The sequence below is a fragment of the Malus domestica genome, chromosome 03 (assembly GCF_042453785.1).
Source record: "Malus domestica chromosome 03, GDT2T_hap1".
Taxonomy (NCBI): Eukaryota; Viridiplantae; Streptophyta; class Magnoliopsida; order Rosales; family Rosaceae; genus Malus; species Malus domestica.
In genome coordinates this window covers 18,435,828-18,461,569 of record NC_091663.1, presented here as the reverse complement: position 1 = coordinate 18,461,569, position 25,742 = coordinate 18,435,828, and the positions used below count along the sequence as shown (strand labels likewise).

At 37.6% G+C, this 25,742-nt stretch overlaps 1 protein-coding gene across 1 annotated transcript; it reads right to left on the bottom strand.

Annotated features, from left to right (window-relative positions):
* Positions 1 to 16,920: 16,920 nt before the first annotated feature.
* On the bottom strand, positions 16,921 to 24,279 carry LOC139194700 (uncharacterized). Its single transcript, XM_070819603.1, has 3 exons — positions 24,238 to 24,279; positions 23,469 to 23,711; positions 16,921 to 17,418 (listed from the first exon to the last, which is right to left on the bottom strand). Exons 1-3 carry the CDS (start codon positions 24,277 to 24,279, stop codon positions 16,921 to 16,923), a joined length of 783 nt encoding a protein of 260 aa, XP_070675704.1.
* Positions 24,280 to 25,742: the final 1,463 nt, after the last annotated feature.

The window sequence follows — 25,742 nt, the reverse complement described above, 5'->3', positions numbered from 1 at the left end:
CTGATTTTGTTTTGTTTTGTTTTCTTTGTTTTAGGTACTAGTTTATGACTCGAAGTTCTCAACCTTTTATTGCACATATCTTGGAGTTTGACGACGATTTTGAACGAACTTTGAGAAGAAAGAGGAAGTAGCCAGAACCTAATCCACTTAGTTCTAGCTTTGAATCTGAAATTGAAGAGGAAGAAGAGGAAGAGGAGGAACTAGCCATGGCTATGGACAATCGAACAATCAAAGAACTTTCAGCCTCGGGATTGGACAATGCCGTGCCTCTTTGCATTCAATACCCCATAGCAGCCCAAGGCAAGACCGATGAGTTTGAGTTGAAGTTAAGCTTGCTGCATCATATTTCCCAAATACCATGGGTTGTCCATGGAAGATCCAAACAAGCATTTGAAGGAATTTGTAGTAGTATGCTCAAGTATGACACCCATCAACGTGGATAAGAATATTTTGAAGATGAAAGCCTTTCTATTCTCTCTTATGGACAAGGCTAAAGATTGGGGCTATGAATTAGCACTTGGAATCGTCACTTCTTGGGAAAGCATGAAGATATCGTTCTTAGAGAAATTCTTCCCAACTTTAAGAGTAATTCTTTTGAGGAAGAAGATTAGTGGCATTCGACAAAACCAAGGAGAATCGTTTCCAGCATATTATGAGTGTTTCAAGACGTTAGTTGCATCTTGCCCACAACACCAAATGAAGGAGGAGCTTTTAATTCAATACTTCTACGAAGGACTTCTTCCAATAGAGAGACAAATGCTTGATGCTTCAATGGGAGGTGCTTTGGTTGACAAGACTCCAGTTGCTGCAAAGATCTTAATTGAAAATCGAGCCTTGAATGCACAACAATATGAATGAGTTGAAGGAAGAGATCCCCCACGACATCAACAACAAGTGAATGAGGTAAGTGCAATTTCTAAAATTCAATCCCAATTGGCTAATCTCACTGTTCTTGTGTCACAAGTTGTTGATGGAACCAAAGTGCAAGGTGCGGCAGTTTGTGGTGTGTGCTCTATGCACGGACATCTCAATGATCCATGCCTTCAATTAATAGAGAATAGAGGATGGGAAAGTGCCAATGCCATGGGCTATTAAGGCCAAAATCAGCCACGGAATGATCTATACTGTAATAGCTATAATCCGGGATGGAGAGATCACCCAAACTTCAAGTGAAGGGAGCCTCAACAACCTCAACAACAAGAAGGATATAGACAGCCACCTCCCGGGCTCTATCAAAGGCCATTCATACCACCACAACTTCCAACACAATCTACCCAATCAAACTCAGGTTCGTCCTTAGATAATGATAAACTTTTTCAATTACTAACTTCATTAACGCAGGGCAAACAAAATCAAGACAAGGAGATAAGTGAAGTGAAGAAGTAAATTGTGCAGATGGTGGAGTTCATGGGGTAGTTTTGAGAAGATGGCAAACCACCTAGCTCAACCATTGTCAATCCAAAATGAGGTTTTGAAACTACCAAGGCTATCACTTTGAGAAGTGGTAAAAAGATTGGAACCAAGCCAAACACGTCCATATCAAGTCAAAAAGAGGGCGACAAGTTCCTGCTTGAGGAAAATGAAGTGGACAAAGCCATGACAAGGGTGGAACAAACTTTGCCGCAGCTTCCCAAGGCTTCTAAACCGTCACTTTCAGGTAAGGTTGTTCCAAATTCAACCCATTCTAACCTAATTCCACCAAATGTGCCTTTCCCTCGCAGGTTTATGCAATCTAAGAAGGAAGAGAATGAAAAAGACATCTTAGAGACTTTCAGGAAGGTACAAGTTAATATCCCACTCCTTGATGCAATAAAGCAAGTTCCAAGGTATGCTAAGTTTTTAAAAGAGCTTTGTACAACAAGGAGGAGGATTTCGAATAAAGAAGTGGTTCAGGTAAGTGAAAATGTCTCTGCTGTTTTGCAAAGAAAACTACCACCTAAATGCAAAGATCCAGGTAGTTTTACAATCCCTTGTGTTATTGGAAATACCAAGTTTGAACATGCCATGTTGGATTTAGGTGCTTCCATTAATGTCATGCCATACTCTATTTATGCATCTATGAACTTAGGAGAGCTTAAAAATGATGATGTTATAATTCAATTAGCCGATCGTTCTAATGCATATCCAAAAGGGGTTTTGGAAGATGTTTTGGTGCAGGTTAACGACTTAGTATTTTCAGCGGATTTCTGTGCTTGAGATGGAAGATTCGGCCCATTCTACACCTTTGTCGATCCTCCTTGGAAGACCATTCGTGAAAACAGCCCGCACCAAGATAGATGTGTTCAAAGGGACATTAACAATGGAATTTGATGGCGAGATTATTGATTTTAATATTTCTGAAACTATAAGGTATCCTAAAGATGATCATTCTTGTTTCTCTATTGATGTATTTGATGCTTTGGCGCAGGATTATCTTGATTCCTTGAATGAGGATGCCCTTGAAACAGCTATTGCATAAGGAATTAGGCTTAAATCCAATCTGGTCGAGCCTATCCCTGCAACAAATGCTGGGATGGTTGCTGCCCTTGAGTCATTGCAAAACATGTTGGTAAGCCTCCAAGCCCAATTCCAATTCCCGTTTCTACTAACAAGTTGTTACCTTCTGTGATTCAGGTACCCATTCTTGAGCTTAAACCATTGCCGAATCATTAAAGTATGTCTTTTGGGAGAAAAAGAGACGTTGCCTATCATTGTCTCTTCATCACTTAATACAATGGAGGAGGAGAAACTGATTTGGGTGTTGAAAGAGCACAAAACAGCCATTGGATGAACTTTGGTTGACATTAAGGGAATTATCCTTACAACTTGCATGCATCACATACTTCTAGAGGAGGGGGCTAAACGAACTCGAGAGGCTCAACGTTGACTCAACCCTCCAATGATGGAAGTTGTGAAAAATGAGATTATCAAGCTTTTTGATTATGGAGTCATCTACCCGATTTTGGATAGCCGTGGTTCAAGTTGTTCAAAGAAATCCGGAGTCACAATGGTGAAGAATGCAGAGAATGAACTTGTGCCCACTCGTATCCAAACAGGTTGGAGAGTTTGCATTGACTATAGGAAGCTCAACGCCACCACAAGGAAAGATCACTTCCCTTTGCCGTTCATAGATCAAATGCTTGAAAGGTTAGTTGGTCATTCTTTTTATTGCTTTGTTGATGGTTATTCGGGATACAATCAGATTGTTATAGCTCCAGATGATCAAGAAAAGACTACTTTTACTTGTCCATTTGGTACTTTTGCTTATCGTCGAATGCCATTCGGTTTATGTAATGCACCAGCCACGTTTCAAAGATGTATGGTAAGTATCTTTTCAGATTTTATTGAGAAGATCATTGAAGTATTCGTGGATGATTTTAGTGTCTTTGGTGATTCGTTTGATGGTTGTCTAGATAATCTTACTTTAATATTGAAACGATACATCGAAACTAACCTTGTTTTAAATTGGGAAAATGTCACTTTATGGTTAAACAAGGCATAGTTTTAGGTCACATAGTTTCGGCAAAGGGAATTGAGGTTGATAAATAAAAAATAGATCTTGTACGCTACTTTCCCTCTCCCACTTCGGTGAGAGAGGTTCGTTCTTTTCTTGGACATGCATGATTCTATAGGCGATTCATCAAAGATTTTTTAAAGATTTCCCAACCCTTTGTCGACTTCTACAAAAGGATGTGCCATTCAAGTTTGATGATGAGTATTGTGGATGCAAATTTCTTCCTCCTCAATCTTGGACGATTTTGCACCTACAAAACAATTAACACCTTAGGTTAAGGCCAAGAGCCTCACGCGCCCACGATGAATGAGGGGGGGCTTTGGCCGAAGAACCTCCGATGCCAAAGTTAGAATTTAGAGAGAAAGAGTGTTTAGAGAATTTTGGGATTTTTGCCAAAGTGTTGGAAATTAGCTTTTTGGTGAGAATGGGAGTATATTTATAGGGATAGGAGGTGGCTAGGGTTTTTAGGTTTAAATTAGGTTTAATTAGCCAATTTATTTGGCTATTAAACATAAGATGAATGTTTTGGTGGTTTTTGAATTTATTGGGTAATAAAAAGGAAGAAATGGTGAAAAAGGTAGAAAAGGTGATGAATTAGGTTTTGAAATGGGGATAGCCGGCCATGTGGTGTTTTAGGGTTGAATTGGATGTATTTTGTAGTTATTTGGATATAATGGATGGTTTAATTGACAATTAATGGGTTAATTAGGCAATAAACCCATTAATTAGCCAATTAACATAATTTAAAAGGAATGTGTTTGGGAATTACCTTGTAGAAAGGATTTGATGAGATGGACTTTGAATTGTTACCTATTTTGGGCACTTCTGTCTTGGTTGAAAGAGGGTTGCCCGCTGCTTGCGCGTAGGAACCTCGTTGTACTGCAAGGGTATTTTTGTCATTTTTATCCAAAAATCCACGTGTCGCCCTGTGAATATTTTTGGCTCCACAAATGCCCCTACACCTGTTGGGCTGCTCGCAGAAAAGGGCAGCAGGTGTAGAGATCTTCTTGCTTTAGGAAACTTAGGACTGCTTCTTATTTTGATGTAGATTCTCTCTTTAATAGGAAATTAGATCTTTCTAGGAAAGGGAAATAAATTTCTCTCAAAGCCTATTTAAATCCACCTTAAGTGGGTTATTAAATCAACTTTGGAGAGCGATTTATTCTACCCTACAAGAGAGAGATAGCTTAGAGGATATTTGTTCCCCCTCCTCTAACAATCTTCTACATCTTGCCCGTGCAAAGGACCGTCTTTTGTTGATTTCTTCGTCTTCTTCGTGGATAGTGCTACCGCGGGGCAGCCGTCGGGGTGGTGCGGCACGTCGGCTGGCATGGGCTAGGAGTCGACTCGGCATGGGCCGATGAGGTATTGTGGCAGGGACCACTGTTTTAAGCTGCTCGACTTGGCTAGAACCAAGGGCAGCCTGTGTGGCTGGGACCTCGGATTGTGGCACTGGGGCGCAGTGTTAGGCAAGTCACATGGCTCATGTCTTTTTAGGCTTTTGGACATGACTCGAGCTAGGCTGGTGATTGAGAGAAATGAAGAGGTTGCGAACCTCATGAACTGCTGGAATGTTGGGTTAAACTTCCCTGCTAGGTACCACGAATGACGTTGGCTACTTTAACTCTTTTCGTCAGGAGAAACGTGGGCTGTTCCCAAAAGATGAGGGGAATAGGATCAAAGCGGATGCACTGGCTCGTCCAATCACTGTTGTGGATCCTGCTGCAAGTGAAGGTGGGAAAATGGATCTTCTCTGCTTGCTCAAGAGATGCCGGCTGAGAAAAAATCAAAGACTTCTTTCGCTGCTCATGAGGGTCCGCCTACTACCAAGAGGTATGTGATTGACATGACTTCTTCCAATGGGAAGAAATGTAAGGCTGCTAGATCTGAGCATGTGGCGTCTTCCATGTTGAGAATGGCTAGTACAATTGTGGATAAGATTACTCAGCGTAAAGGTTTTATCATGCCCCCAGTGCCGAAGTCTGTACCAGGACGTTCTTTGGGAGCCAAGTCCGGTTCACCTTTGTAGAGACTTGTTATTATGAAGAGTGGTAAGGTGGATTTGCTGCTAAAGTGGCGCCAAAGCCTGCTCCCTTTGCTGCTGAGATTGATTCGCCTCAGATTCAAAACAAATTCAAGATCAAGCCTTGACAGCCCTTGAAGAAATTTCCAGCCCAATTCAAGTTCAAGCCCCGACGGCCCTTGGATCGACATCTACAATAAGGGACTTCAAAACATATCTCCTACACATGACAAGCACATGTATACGACGCGCCTTGAAGTGGGGGCATTTGTAGACATCGAAATTTCGGTAAATAAATGTTGACCGATAAATCAAAGTTTCAGCGCTCATGTATTACATAAATTTTACACGTAGCGTGTGTCTAAACAAAAAATCGAGAATCATCAGAAAAGTCATCAAACAGGACACGTGTCAACACTTGGCAGAAACGACTTATTTCATCTGGAATATTATATTCAAAATTAGGCCTTGGAAAATTCTATAAATAGAAGCCAATTTCATTCATTTGGGGAGGAATTCATATTACACCTTGAAGCTCTGAAGCTCTGAAACTCCGAAGCTCTCAAGCAATTCCCGAAAGATCAAGAAAGCCCTTTTCGATCAACAATCATCCACCTTCAAGATCAAGCCCCGACGGCCCTTGAAGAAAGTGTTCTTCGTTCTTCGTTCTTCGTTCTTCATTCTTCGTTCATCATTCTTCCAAGATCAAGCCCCGACGGCCCTTGAAGAAAGTGTTCTTCGTTCTTCATTCATCATTCTTCCAAGATCAAGCCCCGACGGCCCCTTGGATCAACAATCATCCACCTTCAAGATCAAGCCTCGACGGCCCCGTGAAGAACTTCCACCAAATTCAAGATCAAGCCCCGACGACCCTTGAAGAAAGTGTTCTTCATTCTTCGTTCATCGTTTTTCTAAGATCAAGCCCCGACGGCCCCTTGGATCAACAACATCAACAAATCCACACGTCCAACCGTTCTTCAAGATCAAAGCCCAAAAGCCCCTGGATATCCGTTCATCACTGTTCTTCAAAGATCAAGCCCAAAAGCCCCTTTGAAGATCTGCTCAAATCCACCTTCAAGATCAAGTCCACGGCCCTTGAAGAACGTTCATCCTTAGATCAAGCCCAACGGCCCTTTGGATCAATCGCACATCCACAAATCAACACCTTACGGAGATTGAATCAGAGGATCAAATTTGAGAGAGATTGTAACCCAAAATCATCAAATACAAATATTTGTTTGTGCACGTTGTTCTTGTCTCTTTCGTTTCAGGAATTTTCCGTGTTCACAATTTTTATTCTAAAAAGTTACTCCTAGTGCTATTCACTTACAATACTTTTTTTGTCATTTTGATTAAAACTTAAAGTTTTAAAGCCATTTTTATTAGTTTTCCTAAAAAAAAAAATCGGTGCATAGATGTGACCAATGGCCAACTCGAGTGAGCTATGATATACTTTGCTAGACATAGCTTTTGTAAAAATATCTGCCAGTTGATCTTCAAACTTAAACAACGGTACATAAATTAGTCCCACTTCCAATTTCACTTTGATAAAATGTCGATTCACTTCAACATATTTAGTTCGATCATGTTGAACAAGATTGTGAGCAATGTCGATTGCATCCTTGTTATCACAATCCAACTTTTTGTGGTCTAAAACTTAAGTCTGAAAGTAAATTTCGTAATCACAACAATTCACAAATACGATGAGATATCCCTTGAAAATTTTCCTCAACGATTGATTTGACACAACATTTTGTTTGTTGCTTTGATAGGTAACTAGATTGCCTTCAACAAATGTGAAATGGCCCGAAGTTGAATGTGTGTTAGTGATAGAACTTGCCCAATCTGTATCTGTATGCCCAGAAACGTCCAATTGGCCATGTATTGAGAACATAAGTTATTTCCAGCCTTCAGGTATCTCAAAATGTTATTATGGGAAAATAAAATGTCGTATATTTTAACATAAGTCATTTACTAATGGGAACACGCCACTTATGTAACTTATCAAATATGACTACTATGTCCTTGATGGAATACGCATATCGTTAGTTAAACCTTAACAGACTAATAGGCCACATTCTCTATGAAGGCCATAAAAGCCCACAATCAACAAACCCCCGGTCCAATTCATTGCAAACGGTCCAAGTCGAACGCCACGTGACCTGCGCAGATTACCCTGATATTTGATGAGCTTGTCTATCAATCTCTTAGTATGGCAACTCTCCGAAACATAATCCAAGATTCTCAAACGTGTTGGATATGCGCCCTAAAACCAATCATATGATGATACTTTACGGACATTTCACATGTTAAACTAATATTGTTTAATTTAAAAGGGAAAAGATTATTGTTTGAAGCCGTCTCATGTAAATGTTATACGCTTAAACGATAAGTCCAAGGAATATGTAATTGGGAGAATGCGATATAAAGAAGTTAGATTCATGAGACCATTCTCTTTCGTATACATATCCTAAACGTTCCTGATCATAGGATTGCCAATTGGGCATAGACAGTCCGTTAAGATCAGTACGTGCTATGTCTTCTCTTAGGAAAAGTGACTGGTCTCGAGTCATTGGTGTGACTGACACCAAGACAAGTACGTAGGTGCTCAATAGAGAATAAGTTCACTGAACACGATTAACAAGGAGTTCTCATACTTATGTCACATGAGAACTCATGGTTGGGATAATGCAAAGTAGTCATTTGACCTGAGGCATCATAGTTGTCTTGTGGTTAGGTCCTTGATCTTTGACTATGTCAAAGTCATTCCATCCGAGGGTGTTCATGACATAGTTAGGGTTAAGCCACTTAGCCATGGAGGCAAGTGAATGACCAACAAAGGATCTCTAACCTTCAAAATGTTTGAGGGAGAATACTCTATGATATGATTAAGAATCTCTGGCCAGAGTATGAATGAGATATAGGAAATTGTTCCAAATCACATTCAAGGTAAACATATAAGTAAGAGAATCACATTGGATAGTAGACATGAATAAACTATCAAACCAAACAATGTGGTCAAGAGTATTGTATTAGAGAAAGACTGTATTGCATTGTAATCCTAAACTGAATAGGTTCTCCACCTCTTCTGATTAGCTTGGGTAACCATGACATACTGCTCGGTGTCACTCATGGTTTATGGAAGCCCTAAACGTGTATAATCACTAAAGGGCAAATTGAAAGTAAGTTTCAATTCATAGTCGATTTGAAAGAGTTCTAATCGTCCACTGCCTCGCTAAAAGGAACCTAATGGATCGTCCACTACCTCGCTAAATGGTTTAATTGTTTATGGCAAGAATTAATTAATATGTTAATTAATCAAACGAATAAGTTCGTTTTAAACCTTGAGTTAGTTTTGGGCCTTAAAGCCCAAATTGGGCTTTGAATCGTCAAGCCCATTAGCTTAAGTTGTATGACAACTTAACAAACAAAATTCAAGAAGCCCAAAATAGCCCAAAGGCTTGGGAAAACCGGCCATATAGAGAGGGGGTAGTGAACTTGGCTTAATTGCAAGTTTGCCACTCCATTGTGAGGTGGTATAAAGGCAACTTTATAGCCATTTCATCCTTAAGGTTTCTTTTGGGAAAAAAGATGAGAACACAAGCTCCATTTTCTCTCTAAGAGGCCGGCCACCCTAGAGGATTTTAGCTAGCATTTTACTTCCTCTAGGTCACTCATCTCTTCTTCAAGTCCTACTTGGTGTGGAGACTTAGAGGTTCTCAACTTTGGAAACTTGGAGAATCCTTTCAACCATCCTCATCCAAGAAATCCATGGAGCTAAGAAGCAAGGAATGAAGGCCCTCTCCTTGGGTTATTAGCCTTTGCTTATGCAAAGAGGAATCAACAAAGGTATAAAATTTCTCAACTCACTTTGTTTTTTAGTTGAGTCTTGGTTCACATAACTACTAGGCTTTGAATTTCATGGGTAATGTTTTGTTTTGAGTGCATACAAGCATGATTCCGCCTTTAAATGTTAATTGCATGCCATAGATGTTGCTCAAATGAACATGTTTTTCACAAAAGTTCCTTCAAGTGGTATCAAGAGCCTAGGTCTAGTAGTTGGTGAATCCTTTTGGGTTTTGTATTTTCATAGTTTATGATTTGAATGTTGTAATTGTTACAAGCTTTATTCTTGCTTCTTTGAATGTAAATTTTGTTAGAAAATTTGCCATCTCAAATGTTGTAGATGTAGTTCATATGAGCATGAATTTTGGAGCTAAAATTTGGTGCCATGTTTTTGGGGAAATTCGGCCAAATCCAAAGGGTGGATTTTTTGGTTCATGTTTGTCTTGTTAAAAGTGTTTTAAAGTGACATTAGGAACCCCTAAGTACCCTAGTATGGTAATATATTTTTTCCCTTAAGTTTGAGAGTTTTTGGGGTGTCTTTGGGTGAAAAATGTTCATGGAGCTCTTATGGGTTTTCATGGATGTTCTTCATTGTTCTTGTTATGTTCTAACCAATAACAAAAAGGTTTGGTGTTTTGATTCACAATGTTTGATGTTTTTTATAAAGTTTTGTTTATGGTGATTGGTGTGACTTTATTGTAATAAATGGTATGACATGATTTGTCATTTTTTAATCAACATCATACCAATCACTTACACATTTTCCTTGTTTCAAGGAACCATGTTTTATGGAAATCATTTTTTCAAACCTGCATCACCTTTCACTTTTGTTGAAAAATTCAAAAGTTTTATGACACCATCTCTCATCCAAAACAGGTCACCCTATTAAATAGGGTACTTTTGGGGCTTTTATGCAATTACATAAAGTTTTTATAGTTTTGTGTATTTGTACTTTGACCCGAAAGTTAACGTTTTTACGTAAAGGCCCAAATCACTAAAGGACAAAATGTTTTGCTCCTTTAATGAAGTTTTTGTATTTTGATGAAATTTTTGGGTTCTAGTTGTAATTACATGAAGTAGTGGACATTTGTGTTTTTACAAAGTGACCTCAAAAGTTTGTGTTTTGCAATATAGCCCAATAGTTGAGGTTATTGTTTTTCGGCCCAAATTAGTTGAGAACAAAATAGTTTTGTATCTTTAAATGAGAATTGGATTTTCATTTCATTTAGCTCCATTTAAATCAATTCTATGGAAACAAAAACCAAATGAAAATGTTGCATTCAAGTTTAATTAGTTAAAGCATTAATTAATTAAAGAAAGGGTGATTATGAACCTAAGCCTACGATAATTGAGCTATGTGAAAGGCCATCTCATATTTGTTTGAACCATGGGAATGTGTAGATTAGATTTTGGTTGTAATTTGATATGATCAAATGTTGTAAAAAAGCATAAGCTCTTCTTTACTTTAAAGTAATTTGTTTTGATCAAATGTTGTAAAAGAGCATAAACTCTTCTTTACTTTGAAGTACTCCTTTCTTGTTTTATTTGATATGCATGAAATTGGAGTAGAGGGTCCAATGCCCAATAAGAAAACACACCTTAATGTGATTAAACGCGTAACTAAAATCAATCACCATCCCTAGACCGAGATTCAACACTAGGCTCATGTTGGATCGAATCAAAGGTTCATAGTCATCCTAAGGCCCTAAGGCAACTATATAGTCCATCAATGAATGCAAACCTTATGTTAGTAGTACAATATACTCTTACTTTAAAAACCGTTTTACAAGCATAGTGGGAGTATCATATACAACTAAATCAATCACATGGACCAATAGTTGTAATAGGACCAAATTGTTTTAATAAGATTAAAATGCATGCTTATATGTGATGAGACCTAAAACCCTCAACCAAACCATTATTAAGTTAATAAGCGTGAGAGTGCTTTGAACACTCTTTCGTGGCCTTCCACCGTGGTAGGCTCATATCGTTTGTGACTCGTACACCGACTTCACCCTATCATGGGGGAGTACAAAGTGCGTGCTTACACTCATGATGAGTTCTATATGCATACATGATGTTATGAAGGTAGGCAACGAGAATGATCAACATCATATCATTGTGAGGTTGTTCTTGAACCCCTACTCGAACTTGCATGGTGGGAATGACTTAACTAAGTGCAATGGAGCCAACATCATATCATTGTGAGGCTTCATTCTCTAGAGGCCAAATAAGATGGGTACTTGCAAGAGATGCAAATGAGTAAGCGTACTCTCTCATTATTATTGATGCTAGCCAACATCATATCATTGTGAGGTTGGCTTGGTAATGATGAGTCTCCCATACCCTACTAAGAGTTTCCTCCAAAACTCTCGAATTCCGATGAGGGATATGGAATTTGCCAAAAATAGAGGGTGGTGCCATTTGATTTAAAGACCCAGATCAAATGGCTTAAAATCAATCAATTTATATTTGTTATGTATTTATTTACCAATATATTTGCAAACGCTATCCAAAACTTAACAAAAAAAAAGCCGAAAGCTTTAGTTTCCGGACTTGGTACTATAATCCCATAGATTGTCTTTAATGGCTTGTATATGTACCTAAGTAATCTCATCCTCGCAATCTTCTTATTGATAATGTATCATTGGAAGACCATGTTAGATAAGTCTATCATAAAGAGGACAACACTTTTAATGTCATAATTCTTCAATTACAAATTGTTGTATGAAGAAGTAAGAGTTGCTTTGAACAACCCTTAGTTAACGAAAACATTAGTGCTCGTTTCTTTGTTACATGAACAAGGAACTTGAGAAGTAAGCACAAGGGTATGGACACTTTATGTGACATGATTCTTCACTTACAAATTGTTGTATGAAGAAATGAGAGTTGCCTTGAACAACTCTTGAAAGTTTGTAATTATGTTTAGAACATAATGGTTGGTTGACAAAAATAGTCCATCAACATGGACTTATGATGATTTTGAATCATTGGGTGTTGAAGTGTTAAACCACTTCACGAGACAGAAACTAGGCAAGGACTTCACTTTTGTGTCCCTATCCAAATGGTTCACTAAGTTTATTGTAAACTATATAGTGAACAATAACCACACGCTCTCCAAATTGTTTTATGTATATAACACAATTGAAATAAGTTTCAAGAGAGATAGTGGGAGTTTAGGGACCATGACTATTGTAGTAAAAGGAGAAGTCAAATGAAGAAGGCAAAATAACTCCAAGGGAACAAACTTTCTTTATGAAATGATGGACATTGGAAGGGGTATTTGGAAGAAATGTCTTGCAAGTGTCAAGAACACACCTTTCGAAGGTGTTGTAAATTGTTCTTTAATAGTTAAAAATAGTTGGTTCTTCTACTTGAATGCTTGATTCCATATTAGTAACTATGTTTTACAATCGTTGTAAAAGTGTGGCTAATAAGAAGTAGAAGATTAATGAGAGGAGAGAAAGTACTTCACATTCGGAACGTGAATCAAATGTAGATCTCTGCGAAAGCAGGTAGTACTTACTTCCTCATATGAACTACCAAAGAAAATGGAAAAACAAAGATTGTCTTTACATTCCAATTTGAATAAAGGAACTTAATTCCGTATGAGAAATGGATGAATGTTTTGTTTGACAAAACATTGTTCTTTATTAATGAATGATTAGATTATTGTAATCTAATTGATTATCTCTATAGTAGAGATGATATGGTAGTGTCAACTGTTTAGAATATAACGATGCTTAAAACCCAAAAGGTTGCAAGGTAGTGACTAATCCTAACTGAGTTGTGATACCTCTAAAACATAAATTATGAGTTGGTCATAGATGGATGCTTTGGATCGTTAGATCCGGATCCAATGCCTTCTTGTTAAAATTGTATAGAGGCAAAATGTTTGAATCTTTATTCTTTTGGAAAGGAAGAAAGAATCACAAAGTTGTTGAGGTTAATTCACTTAGATGTTAGTGGTACTTGTCCACAACATAATACTACTCATGTTGTACAACATTCACCGAAGATCGCTCTCGGTTGGACTATCGTTTATTTTGAATAAACACAAGTCCGAATACTTTTCAAAAGGTTTCAAAGAATTCAAGAATATAAGTTGATGAGTAAGACGTCTAAAGTATTTACCTCCTTAGATTTGATCCAAGGAAAGGTAACACTTTAGAACAGTTTCCTTGAAAGATATCAAGGAAAGAAGCATCATAAGATAATGGATTTCTCCACAGGAGAAGAACGAACTTGAATAAGATTTAGTTTGTTGGATGTTATCAATTACCCATATATAGGATATATACTTCTAAGACAATATAAATGTCAATTAGAAGATCTTCCAAAATTTTCATGACTCCATAGGATGCAGTTGGAAAGAAAGATAAGTCTTAATCCTGTTAAGATTTAGGGTTGTGTGCTAATAAGCAATATTTGTTTGAGAATTATCTTGTGGATATCCTTAAATTAACCTTTGGATATCACTTCTATAAACCAACTAACAAATGTTGTTTTGTTGGGTAGTTCATTGTAATCCTACAATATGATTTGCCTAACGCAAATGAACGAGAGATAGAACTCAAAGAATGGGTTCTTTGAGAGACAAGATAATCAACAAATATAACAACCTAGTTCTTACACCACAAGCTCCAAGGTAGTCGAGAAGGATTTATAAACCGTCTCAGTTGAATGGTTTGAACTTTATGACTATGTCATAGAGTTACACCTCTTAATTCGAAAGAAATAAGAATGAAAATCCTTATGACTACATTGAGTGTACATACGACATATACTCAAGGAAATGGTAAAGTACCATTGGACTCGAAATAGTGAAACCTTTGATAGCTAATTGGTAGCTTAAGGTGACTGTAATCAAAGAGATTGGTTGACTTGGAAGAAACCATCATTGATGTAGTCTTGGTTTCAATTAATTCAAAGATTGCTAGCTACAACTAAATGGTGATTCAATGTTTGGATATAATATGGGTTTCCGAAACCATTATTAAGATAGTCTTGATAATATATGTCTAAAACTATGAATCACAAGACATATAAGTTGTAGAGATCCATCCATCATGAATCTTAGCAAGCTAGTGGGAGCTATAAGCATCTTATGAGAGAAAGATCAAATAGTTTTGATTTCTTATAAAGATGTAAATGAATCTTTTGTTTATTAGGTTTACAAAAGATTAGTGGGAGTCGATCATGTTCCTAAATTTGAATATATACATATATGATATATTAATTCTGGAAATGAAAAGAATACTTCTTCGTTAAAGTTATGATTTTAAACATTCTATAACGATATAATGTATATGGGAGACATAGTCTATAAACATGGGAGACATAATCAAACGATTATAGACCTCGGGTTAGTTTTGGGCCGCAAGGCCCAATGGGATTTGAATGTCAAGCCCATTAACTCAAGTTGTATGACAACTTGAAACCACAAAGGGCTTGAAAGCCCAATGAACCCTTAATGGCCGGCCATATAGAGAGGGGTAGTGAACTTGGCTTAATTGTAAGTTTGCCACTCCATTGTGAGGTGGTATAAAGGCAACTTTATAGCCATTTCATCCTTAGGGTTTCTTTTGGAGAAAAGATGAGAACACAAGCTCCTTTTTCTCTCTAAGAGGCCGGCCACCCTAGAGGATTTTAGCTAGCAATCTTACTTCCTCTAGGTCACTCATCTTTTCTTCAAGTCTTACCTTGGTGTGGAGACTTAGAGGTTCTCAACTTTGGAAACTCCGAGAATCCTTTCAACCATCCTCATCCAAGAAATCCATGGAGCTAAGAAGCAAGGAATGAAGGCCCTTCCTTGGGTGATTAGCCTTTGCTTATGCAAAGAGGAATCAACAAAGGTATAAAATTTCTCAATTCACTTTGTTCTTAAGTTGAGTCTTGGTTCATATAACTACTAGGCTTTGAATTTCATGGGTAATGTTTTGTTTTGAGTGCATACAAGCATGATTCCACCTTTAAATGTTAATTGCATGCCATAGATGTTGCTCAAATGAACATGTTTTTCACAAAATTTCCTTCAAGTGGTATCAAGAGCCTAGGTCTAGTAGTTAGTGAATCCTTTTGGGTTTTGTATTTTCATAGTTTATGATTTGAATGTTGTAATTGTTACAAGAATAAAGCAACAGTTTTTATCTCGATATTTTTTCAGCCCTGATAGCATGAACATTCACCATAATGCATGACCCAACTTTATGTTTTTTGAATTTTAGATTATACATAAATTGTGTATGCATTATATTCAGAATCTTCTTGAATTATGTGAATTGATATTGTGATATTACTATGAATTATTATATGCAATTGAATTTAAATAAATAAATATATAAAAATAAATAAAAAAAGCTAGGGTTTGTTGGAACTCCACCAAGCCGTGGCACCAAGCCGCTGAGCTCCCCTATGCCAAGCCTCGAGTCGTGAGCCAAGAGGGTGATGTGTAAAATTACTTGACACACAAATTAAACCCTCTTTTTGACAATTGTAGTATAGATGTAAGTAGGGTATCGTTCTAGGCCGGGGATTAGGAGGGATTGCTAATCTATTCTAAATTAATTTAAAAATATTAAACAAGATTCAAGGACACAAAACTAGGCTAAAAACTCTAATAACTCGAAACACACTTAGAATGACTCAAAATAACGAAAACAATCAAATTAGACACTAGGAACTGAAATGGACGGAAATTGAATTAAAAGACTAACAATAAAGAAAACTAACTAAATAATATAATTTAATAATGGATGGGTGTTTGGTTTTGATGAAAAGTAAATTAAACTTAATTAAATTACAGAATTGATAAAAACATAAAATTAAGGTAAAATGATAAATGACGGACTAGCTAGAGGGTTCTTCTCCACACATGACACATATGCAACCTAAATTGATTTTCAGTTGTTCTTTCAATAAATTTTGAATCTCAATACTCCAGATTAACCGTGAACAGCACTTTTTTAATCTTCAAGTTTTCCTTAAGTTATTGAATTGGACGGAAAAACGCATACAACAATTCAAAACATTCTTCAAAAGTCCCCTACGTGAAAAGCACAATAGTGATACAATCAAAGATCATTAAACTTTGTGAAAACTATAAGCATTGACGAGGCATTCGTAACTATGAAAAGCATGATACTCTTGCCAAGAATTTACTTAACGTGATTGTGACTAGCAACCTTTACTACTTGTGAAAATAAGTTCATAACGATTAGGTGAAATTCACTTATATTCTAGCATCAAATTCATGCATGTAAATTAAGCGTGCACTCTCAACCAACATACACAAATCAGTTTTTATACGAACGGATAAGTAAATTGAAATCACAACTTATGAAATCACAACCGAAGGTAATCAATTCATATTACAGATATATTCATGGTTTCGAATTAACCTCTAGCCAAAATAAAATTAATTACACATTATTAAAACAAAAATAAAATAGGAGTTTGAAAAGATTAAACCGAAAGTAAAACATAAGTTGGAAAGATTTAACCGAGAGGAGAGAACTGTCTGTTCGTCCGTGCGCTGCCATTTTCTGCCCTCGGTGCTCTATTTCTCTTCCTCAAGCTGCCAAATGGCAGCACCTCTTCCGTCTCTGTGGACTCTCCTGTCTCTCAAGTTTCTTCTGCTGCCAAAGGGCAGCCTCTGCCTTTCTCGCTCCTGCCGTGTCTGCGAGCTGCCCAAAGGGCAGCCCCTCTGTCCACCCCGCTCCAAGACCCCCCCTTCTGTCCCGTACCTGCCTTCCTCTATTTTTTTTTTTTTTCTCTCTGGCAGACTCCTTTTTAGCTTTTCAAATGACGCTGCCTTTCCGTCCCGCCAGCTGCCAAAGGCAGCTATCTTTTTTTTCTTTATTCCCCGCGCCTTCTTTTCTGATCTGCCAGTCTCTCTCCCCTTCTTTGGATTCTTTTTCCGTCCCCAGTGTGGACTCCTCCATTTCCTCTGCTTTGCCAGTTGCTGTCCCCTAATTCTTCTGATTTCCTTGGATCCCTTTGTCGCTGACTTGCTTTCCTCCAGCTGCAAAGGCAGCTTGCTGTCCTTGGATTCTTCCTTGACAAAATAATACAAAACTAATTTGTATCATAAACTCTAAATTAGTAGCAGTTGGGAATTAAGAACAAATTCAAGTAACAAATCCAAAACCAATATTCTATGAAACAATCAATTCAATGCATATAAAATAAACCAAAATAAACCAAAATAAAACCCAATCCAAAAATAAAACCAATATTCTTTCTGTTTATTATTTAAAACTCATTTGTGCTATTTTTATTTTCTTTGCATAACAAATCCTATAAACATAAAAATAACGTAAATAGCTCAAAAATATAAGGAACTAACTAAGAAAAGACGAGCGAATTCGAAGTAAAAATATATATAAATATCATCCGATCAAATACCCCCACACTTAACTTTTGCTAGTCCTCGAGCAAAACAAAGAAAACAAGAACAAGAAATAACAAGAAAAACATTAGCTTCCCCCTATGTGACCCTCATAGAAATTCATTTAAGAAAACAAATCATCAAGAACCATAGCTAGCATCAAGGAACTAATCCAAGTTCATCTTCCTTATTCAAATATTAGCAGTAATCTTTGAATCATACTTGAAGTGTAGTGTGTGAGATAGCCATGCTAATGCAATTTCAAGTTTTTGTTTTTAAAAACATCATATGCAAACTAGCAACCTTCTCACGGGATATACACTCAATCACATATGTGTTTAGTTTTAATGTGTTTCGCTCAAAGAAACAAATGTGAAATTTCTACCATAAGCTTGCATAAAGATCACTTCTCCACAGTCATAATTGCAAAACTTAAATCAAGAGGACTTTTATTGGATGTAATGAGGCTTAGGGATAGGGTTATTGAAATGAAAGAATAGGAAAACACAAGTTCCAAGCTATATTGCAAGCAATTCTTTTGTTTAGATTTATAAGAACTCAATTTTTCCAGCGATTCTTCTAGCACCTCCAACCATACCCTTAAACTGAAACTTTTAAAAAAAACTTTTTATTTTCTTTTTATTTTCTTCCTTTTTTTTTTTTTTTTCTTCGTATACAATCTTTCTTTTTCTTTTTCTTTTCTCTCTTTTTTTTTTTTTTTTTTTTTTTAATACAAACATGAAATACCCCCACACTTAATCTTTTGCTAAACATCTTCACAGTACTTCACAAACGTTTCTCATAAAACAATCTCACATTGCTCACTAGCTTGCTTGGAAAGGGTAAGGAAAAATGTTTCAGGTATAAGGGTAGACATATCTGGTGATAAGAAATAAAAGGCTCAACATACATGGCTCAAATTAGCAATCTAATGATATCATTTTTCTTTGGGAAACATGGTTATTTGGGCCATAGTGGTAAACCTAATGCCTCTATCATTTCCAAGTTCATGCAATCAATGACAAACATTTCGAAAGATCGTTACGCAAGTTCTAGAGATGTATCTCACATAAGTTCATCACACATGAAAGAATAGGAGTGTATGAAAAATGCACACACTTTCAATAGGCTCAAAAACTCACATAGGAATTATATATGGTCACTAAATTCACATATGAAGCTTTAATTCATACTTTAGTTTCACATCAACAAGGCTATGTGCATTTGGTTTTTCAAAGATGGTCAAACATGTACAAAACTAACAAGAGAATTAGGAATTTCACAAAACACATGTTAACTAAGTTCTTGATGATCATGGTTCAAATTTGATCCAATTATATCATTGGGTCGGGAAACTAACAAAAATCTAATTCAAAACAATAAGGGAAACAAGACAATATTTTTTTGGATTTTTAAATTTTCCGATTATTTTTTTTTTTTTTTTTTTTTAAAGAAAACAAAAACTAACAACACAGAAACAAATGAAATTCTAGAGATTTCTACCCCCACACTTAAACTTGACATTGTCCCCAATGTCAGAAAACACTATAATGCAAATAAAAAAATAAAATAAAATAAATAATAAGAAACAAAATAAAACAAGTGGACTGAAAACTTCCCTAATTTGCAGTAAAATCAAGCGATGACCCCCAAGCTAAAATTCTGCAATCAACTTCAAGGGTGGAAAGAACCAAAAGTTCCTGCAAAGAAAAGAAATAATTCAGTTAAGTAACGCAAGAAAATTAATTAAAAAAAATTGCAAACGAAAAATTGAAAATTACGATAAAAGATAATGAATAAAACTAATAAGTAATCATTGGTCGTGCTTGTTGACTTTCCACAGCTTTCCTCTTGAACAGGGTGACACTTAGCTTTTTACTTGCAAGTGATGATTTGATGATATTATACGGCGAAGCTTTGCTCTTTGGCGATGTTGTTGAAGTTTCTTGAGTTCTTCAACTCAGATTCCTTCTGCTCTCGAGTTGATTGTGCAGGCTCAATTCCTTATTTGTTCTCCAAGCAGATGTGGCAGCTTCTCTAGTTCTTCATCTCAGACTCCTTCCGCTGGGATGATTGTGCAAGCTGCATTCTTCTCTGCTTGTTTCCTCTGCATGGCGGGCAGGCACGAGGGAGAGGTGTTGGTCTGTTTCTTTCTTCAATCTTTCCAAGTGCCCACCTCTTGCTCTCTTTCTCCTTGTCCTTAGTTGAGGATGAATCAGCACGTTGTCTCCACATGCTTCGAGGTATCATCTTCACTTCCCTTATACGTAAGAGACGAAGAGGAAACACAAGATGATGAGTACTCGAGAGCAAGTGCTGGCTGGAGAAAGGACAGGGAGAAAGCATGATATGAGATACTCTTGCTTTCAACCTTCATGATATGAAATACTTTTGCTTTGAATGGGTTGTTCGCAGGAGTATCCCAAGGAATGAGGAACACAGAGTAACTTAGGAGGATTCTTTGGGAATGCATTTTCGGAGATGAAGAAGTGTTGAGAGGGTGTGCTGAGAGAGTGTGCTTTTGCTGTGGAAGGCGAAGGTAGAAACTTATAGGGCTTTTCTTCACAACCGGAACTATTCTCTCACTCATTGTCGGCAGCCGGTGGATGGATGAATAGTACACATTACGCGCTTTCTGACAAAGCTGCCCGTAATTTCCGCAAAGCAGATTCCTCATTGATATCTGGAATCGGCGCTTCGAGCTCTGAGCATCGTCGATTGTAGAGGTAGCATGTGACACGTGCGGATAAATCTGGAAAAGAAGATTTGCCCGTGGGTTGAAGCCCAGCTTTTGAGAAAGCTAGCGTGTCTTTGACTGTTGAATTTCCCTCTTCGATTTCTGCATTGGTGCTTCGACAAACTGCCCGAGAATTTCGCAAAGCAATTTGCGTGTGACAAGTGACGACACGTCTGGACAAATTGATCTTTTGAAATCCGGGGTTCGGTTCGTGGTTTCTGAGCAAGCCCATCCTTTAAGAAATGAAACGCCTCTTTTCAGAAAAGAATCCGGCTTTTGAGAAAGGAGCCCCGCCTCTTCGATTTGCGAGAGGACGCTTCATCGATTTCTGAGGAGCGCCTCTTTGATTTCTTCCTTTTTATAGAGGCGTTAATCTTGCTCCACAACACACTTATCCCTCCAGTAAACACTCTCTTCTTGCACTTCCGAAATCTTAACCTGTCCGATCTCTTCTTTCTCAACACCACCTCTGAAAAATGTCTGGCCCTTCTGATCGTCGTTTTGACTTGAACATTGGTGAAGAGGCAGCTACGCCTTCACCAGACAACATATGGCGGCCATCCTTCATATCCCCTACCGGTCCTCTTACCGTGGGGGATTCGATGATGAAAAATGACATGACTGCTGCGGTGGTGGCCCGGAACCTTGTCACCCCTAGAGATAACAGACTGCTCGCTAGGCGGTCTGATGAATTGGCGGTTAAGGAGTCTCTGGCTCTTAGCGTGCAGTGCGCCGGTTCTGTATCCAACATGGCCCAACGCCTATTTGCTCGAACCCGTCACGTTGAATCGTTGGTGGCTGAAATACAGAGTCTCAAAGAGGAGATTAGAGGACTCAAGCATGAAAATAAACAATTGCACAAGCTTGCACACAACTATGCCACAACCATGAAGAGAAAGATTGACCAGATGCAGGACACCGATGGTCAAATTTTACTTGATCATCGGAGGTTTGTGGGTTTGTTCCAACCGCATCTGCCTTCGTCTTCTGGAGCGGCACCGCGTAGTGAAGCTCCAACTGATCAACCTCTGCCGCCTCCTCCTTCTGTGGCCCCGCCGACTACTGAAGCCCCGCCTACTACTGAAGCACCACCCGACCAATGAATACTATTAGTTTACATTATTGTAAAATATTTGTACTTTTTTTTTTTTTTATGTATTTTTTTTTTTCATTAATTTTAAATTTTATCTTTTTTTTTTTTTTTTTTCTTTTTAAATGTAAATTAATGTAAAGAGACTTTGGTTAATCTTCCCCCACACTTAAACTAAATAACACAAACTCACAGAAATCAACCAAATAACACAACTAACTAAACAAAACAAAATGAAAGCAGTAAAGATAAGGGTGGAAGAATGCAAAGCTGATTGGGTTAGTGATTCCAAAGTCTCCCTTCGTTGAATGCTTGGGTTGCCTCCCAAGAAGCGCTTGATTTAACGTCTTTAGCCGGACGCATCTTTCCTTTAAATTTCCCTCGGCTCCATTTGAACCTGAAATCAAAGAAAGAAAAATAAATCAAATATCAAAAGTAAAATACACAAACACCAATATAAACATAAACAAAAACAAAAATAAAAGGATTAGCAAAGTTGCTAATCCCCGGCAACGGCGCCAAAATTTGATGTGTAAAATTACTTGACACACAAATTAAACCCTCTTTTTGACAATTGTAGTATAGATGTAAGTAGGGTATCGTTCTAGGCCGGGGATTAGGAGGGATTGCTAATCTATTCTAAATTAATTTAAAAATATTAAACAAGATTCAAGGACACAAAACTAGGCTAAAAACTCTAATAACTCGAAACACACTTAGAATGACTCAAAATAACGAAAACAATCAAATTAGACACTAGGAACTGAAATGGACGGAAATTGAATTAAAAGACTAACAATAAAGAAAACTAACTAAATAATATAATTTAATAATGGATGGGTGTTTGGTTTTGATGAAAAGTAAATTAAACTTAATTAAATTACAGAATTGATAAAAACATAAAATTAAGGTAAAATGATAAATGACGGACTAGCTAGAGGGTTCTTCTCCACACATGACACATATGCAACCTAAATTGATTTTCAGTTGTTCTTTCAATAAATTTTGAATCTCAATACTCCAGATTAACCGTGAACAGCACTTTTTTAATCTTCAAGTTTTCCTTAAGTTATTGAATTGGACGGAAAAACGCATACAACAATTCAAAACATTCTTCAAAAGTCCCCTACGTGAAAAGCACAATAGTGATACAATCAAAGATCATTAAACTTTGTGAAAACTATAAGCATTGACGAGGCATTCGTAACTATGAAAAGCATGATACTCTTGCCAAGAATTTACTTAACATGATTGTGACTAGCAACCTTTACTACTTGTGAAAATAAGTTCATAACGATTAGGTGAAATTCACTTATATTCTAGCATCAAATTCATGCATGTAAATTAAGCGTGCACTCTCAACCAACATACACAAATCAGTTTTTATACGAACGGATAAGTAAATTGAAATCACAACTTATGAAATCACAACCGAAGGTAATCAATTCATATTACAGATATATTCATGGTTTCGAATTAACCTCTAGCCAAAATAAAATTAATTACACATTATTAAAACAAAAATAAAATAGGAGTTTGAAAAGATTAAACCGAAAGTAAAACATAAGTTGGAAAGATTTAACCGAGAGGAGAGAACTGTCTGTTCGTCCGTGCGCTGCCATTTTCTGCCCTCGGTGCTCTATTTCTCTTCCTCAAGCTGCCAAATGGCAGCACCTCTTCCGTCTCTGTGGACTCTCCTGTCTCTCAAGTTTCTTCTGCTGCCAAAGGGCAGCCTCTGCCTTTCTCGCTCCTGCCGTGTCTGCGAGCTGCCCAAAGGGCAGCCCCTCTGTCCACCCCGCTCCAAGACCCCCCCTTCTGTCCCGTACCTGCCTTCCTCTATTTTTTTTTTCTCTCTGGCAGACTCCTTTTTAGCTTTTCAAATGACGTTGCCTTTCCGTCCCGCCAGCTGCCAAAGGCAGCTATCTTTTTTTTCTTTATTCCCCGCGCCTTCTTTTCTGATCTGCCAGTCTCTCTCCCCTTCTTTGGATTCTTTTTCCGTCCCCAGTGTGGACTCCTCCATTTCCTCTGCTTTGCCAGTTGCTGTCCCCTAATTCTTCTGATTTCCTTGGATCCCTTTGTCGCTGACTTGCTTTCCTCCAGCTGCAAAGGCAGCTTGCTGTCCTTGGATTCTTCCTTGACAAAATAATACAAAACTAATTTGTATCATGAACTCTAAATTAGTAGCAGTTGGGAATTAAGAACAAATTCAAGTAACAAATCCAAAACCAATATTCTATGAAACAATCAATTCAATGCATATAAAATAAACCAAAATAAACCAAAATAAAACCCAATCCAAAAATAAAACCAATATTCTTTCTGTTTATTATTTAAAACTCATTTGTGCTATTTTTATTTTCTTTGCATAACAAATCCTATAAACATAAAAATAACGTAAATAGCTCAAAAATATAAGGAACTAACTAAGAAAAGACGAGCGAATTCGAAGTAAAAATATATATAAATATCATCCGATCAGAGGGCCTACAACCTTCCGTCGAACCCAGAACGACACACCCATGGTGTTGTCCTTGTTCCTTTGGGGCTCAGACCTGTGCACCACCGCCACGACCACCGAGTTGGTGTAGTTTAGACTAACTCTGATGACTTGCAGTTATCGTTGATGGAGGATATGGTCGAGATTTCTTCGAAATCTCACCGGATTCTTTTCGAAATATCGTTTTGATTCCACAGCGTCCATCGTTCATTGCCATCAAGGATGCCCCTCCGCCAACCTATAATGGTTCTTCGATGAACCATCAACTCACGCACTCACCCCCAATGACTTTTGACTAAGACACCGTCAACAGAACTGATAGCTACGACTTTCTTCTCCAGCGAGCACACCCAGCAGCGGTTGGGATGCTTTCTTGGACCACCTGTGCCTTTTTTGGGCCATGTTAACTCTCCCCGCAGCAACTGGGGAAAAAAAACATTTTTTTTCTCCTGGGCTTGCTTGCAGCGGCCTAGTGATACTATTTTGCTCGGCCCGCGTGGCAATGGTGCCCCATGTGACGTTCACACTGGATCGCCCCCCTCGATGAGCCTTTAGTTTACCCTGCACTGCACCACACAGGATCTGTGCTCCTGTCCTTTTTTGGGCCTCTGTTTCCCCAGCATTTTAGGCCAGCCAGCAATAGCCCAACCATGCTAGAAAAGCATGCTGCCTTCTTCCTTATCTCAGTCCATGACCATTCTAGCCCTTTTTTTTTGGGCTTGGATCTCATTCATGTTCATGATTTTTTTTTAAAAAAAAAAAAGCCTATTAGGGCTTTGGTCCAATGCCTTGAGCCACCAATTATATTGATTATTTTCTTTAGGCCTTATGGGTTTTAAATTTTTTTTGGCCCAGCTTTTAATTTTGGCCCGAAGTCCAAATAACTAAATTATAAATTCTAGACATATTTGCATATTTTCTTGTTGCATATTTTTGTATATATTGCATTTGTTTGCTGGAATTATGAACTTGAAGTTCATAATTCTGAACCTGAAGTTTTGAAAAAGGGCCATCGAAACCTAAAGTTTCTTAACGCACAAATACTCATGTTGAGACCCAAAGTTCTCTATGCTTAAATCCGTTTAAACCAAACCACGTCTTAGAACCTGAGTGTTATAACGTTGATGTTTATGGAAATTTTATTTCCTGAAACACTAATCACACTCTTGTTTCCGCCATTCAATGTATTGTCAAATCGTAACAAGTTTGATTTTACTGATTTGGAAATTTCGAACAAGAAACTACTTTACGTGGATACAAGACGTGACACCGCACTTGACTACAACTAGTAGCGAAATCATTGTAGCCAGTTATGGTACGGAAGAGCTGAATAAGCCTCCGCCATGATCTTTATTCGAAGACTTATGCTTGACGCATATCAAATAGAAGTACCTCACTGCCGAGGACTTCATGGCTCTTTGACTCACTATGGATCGTTTCAAATCATGCAAAGATGAATTCTTGCCCGAAGCAAAATATGATTGAAACCTTTGCGTCCTTGAATAGGTACAATTTTGAAGTTTATATCCGATCGAATTTTGACTGGAAGAAAATCTTTCTCGTCTTTCTATATCTAAATTGCTCCTGAAGTAGTAGTATAGAGCGAGCATAAGTTCTAAATTCTCGGATCTGATTAGTACAACACTTGTGAGAGAAAGGTACCCCAG

Excerpts from the sequence above, each read along its gene's own strand:
- LOC139194700 (XM_070819603.1), bottom strand. The coding sequence starts at position 24,279 with ATGGACGCTGTGGAATCAAAACGATATTTCGAAAAGAATCCG. Across the intron at positions 23,712-24,237 it reads GATATTTCGAAAAGAATCCG|GAAGAATCCAAGGACAGCAA; the intron begins GTGAGATTTCGA and ends TATTTTGTCAAG. Across the intron at positions 17,419-23,468 it reads GCAGCTGGCGGGACGGAAAG|GAAGAATCCAAGGACAGCAA; the intron begins GCAACGTCATTT and ends TATTTTGTCAAG.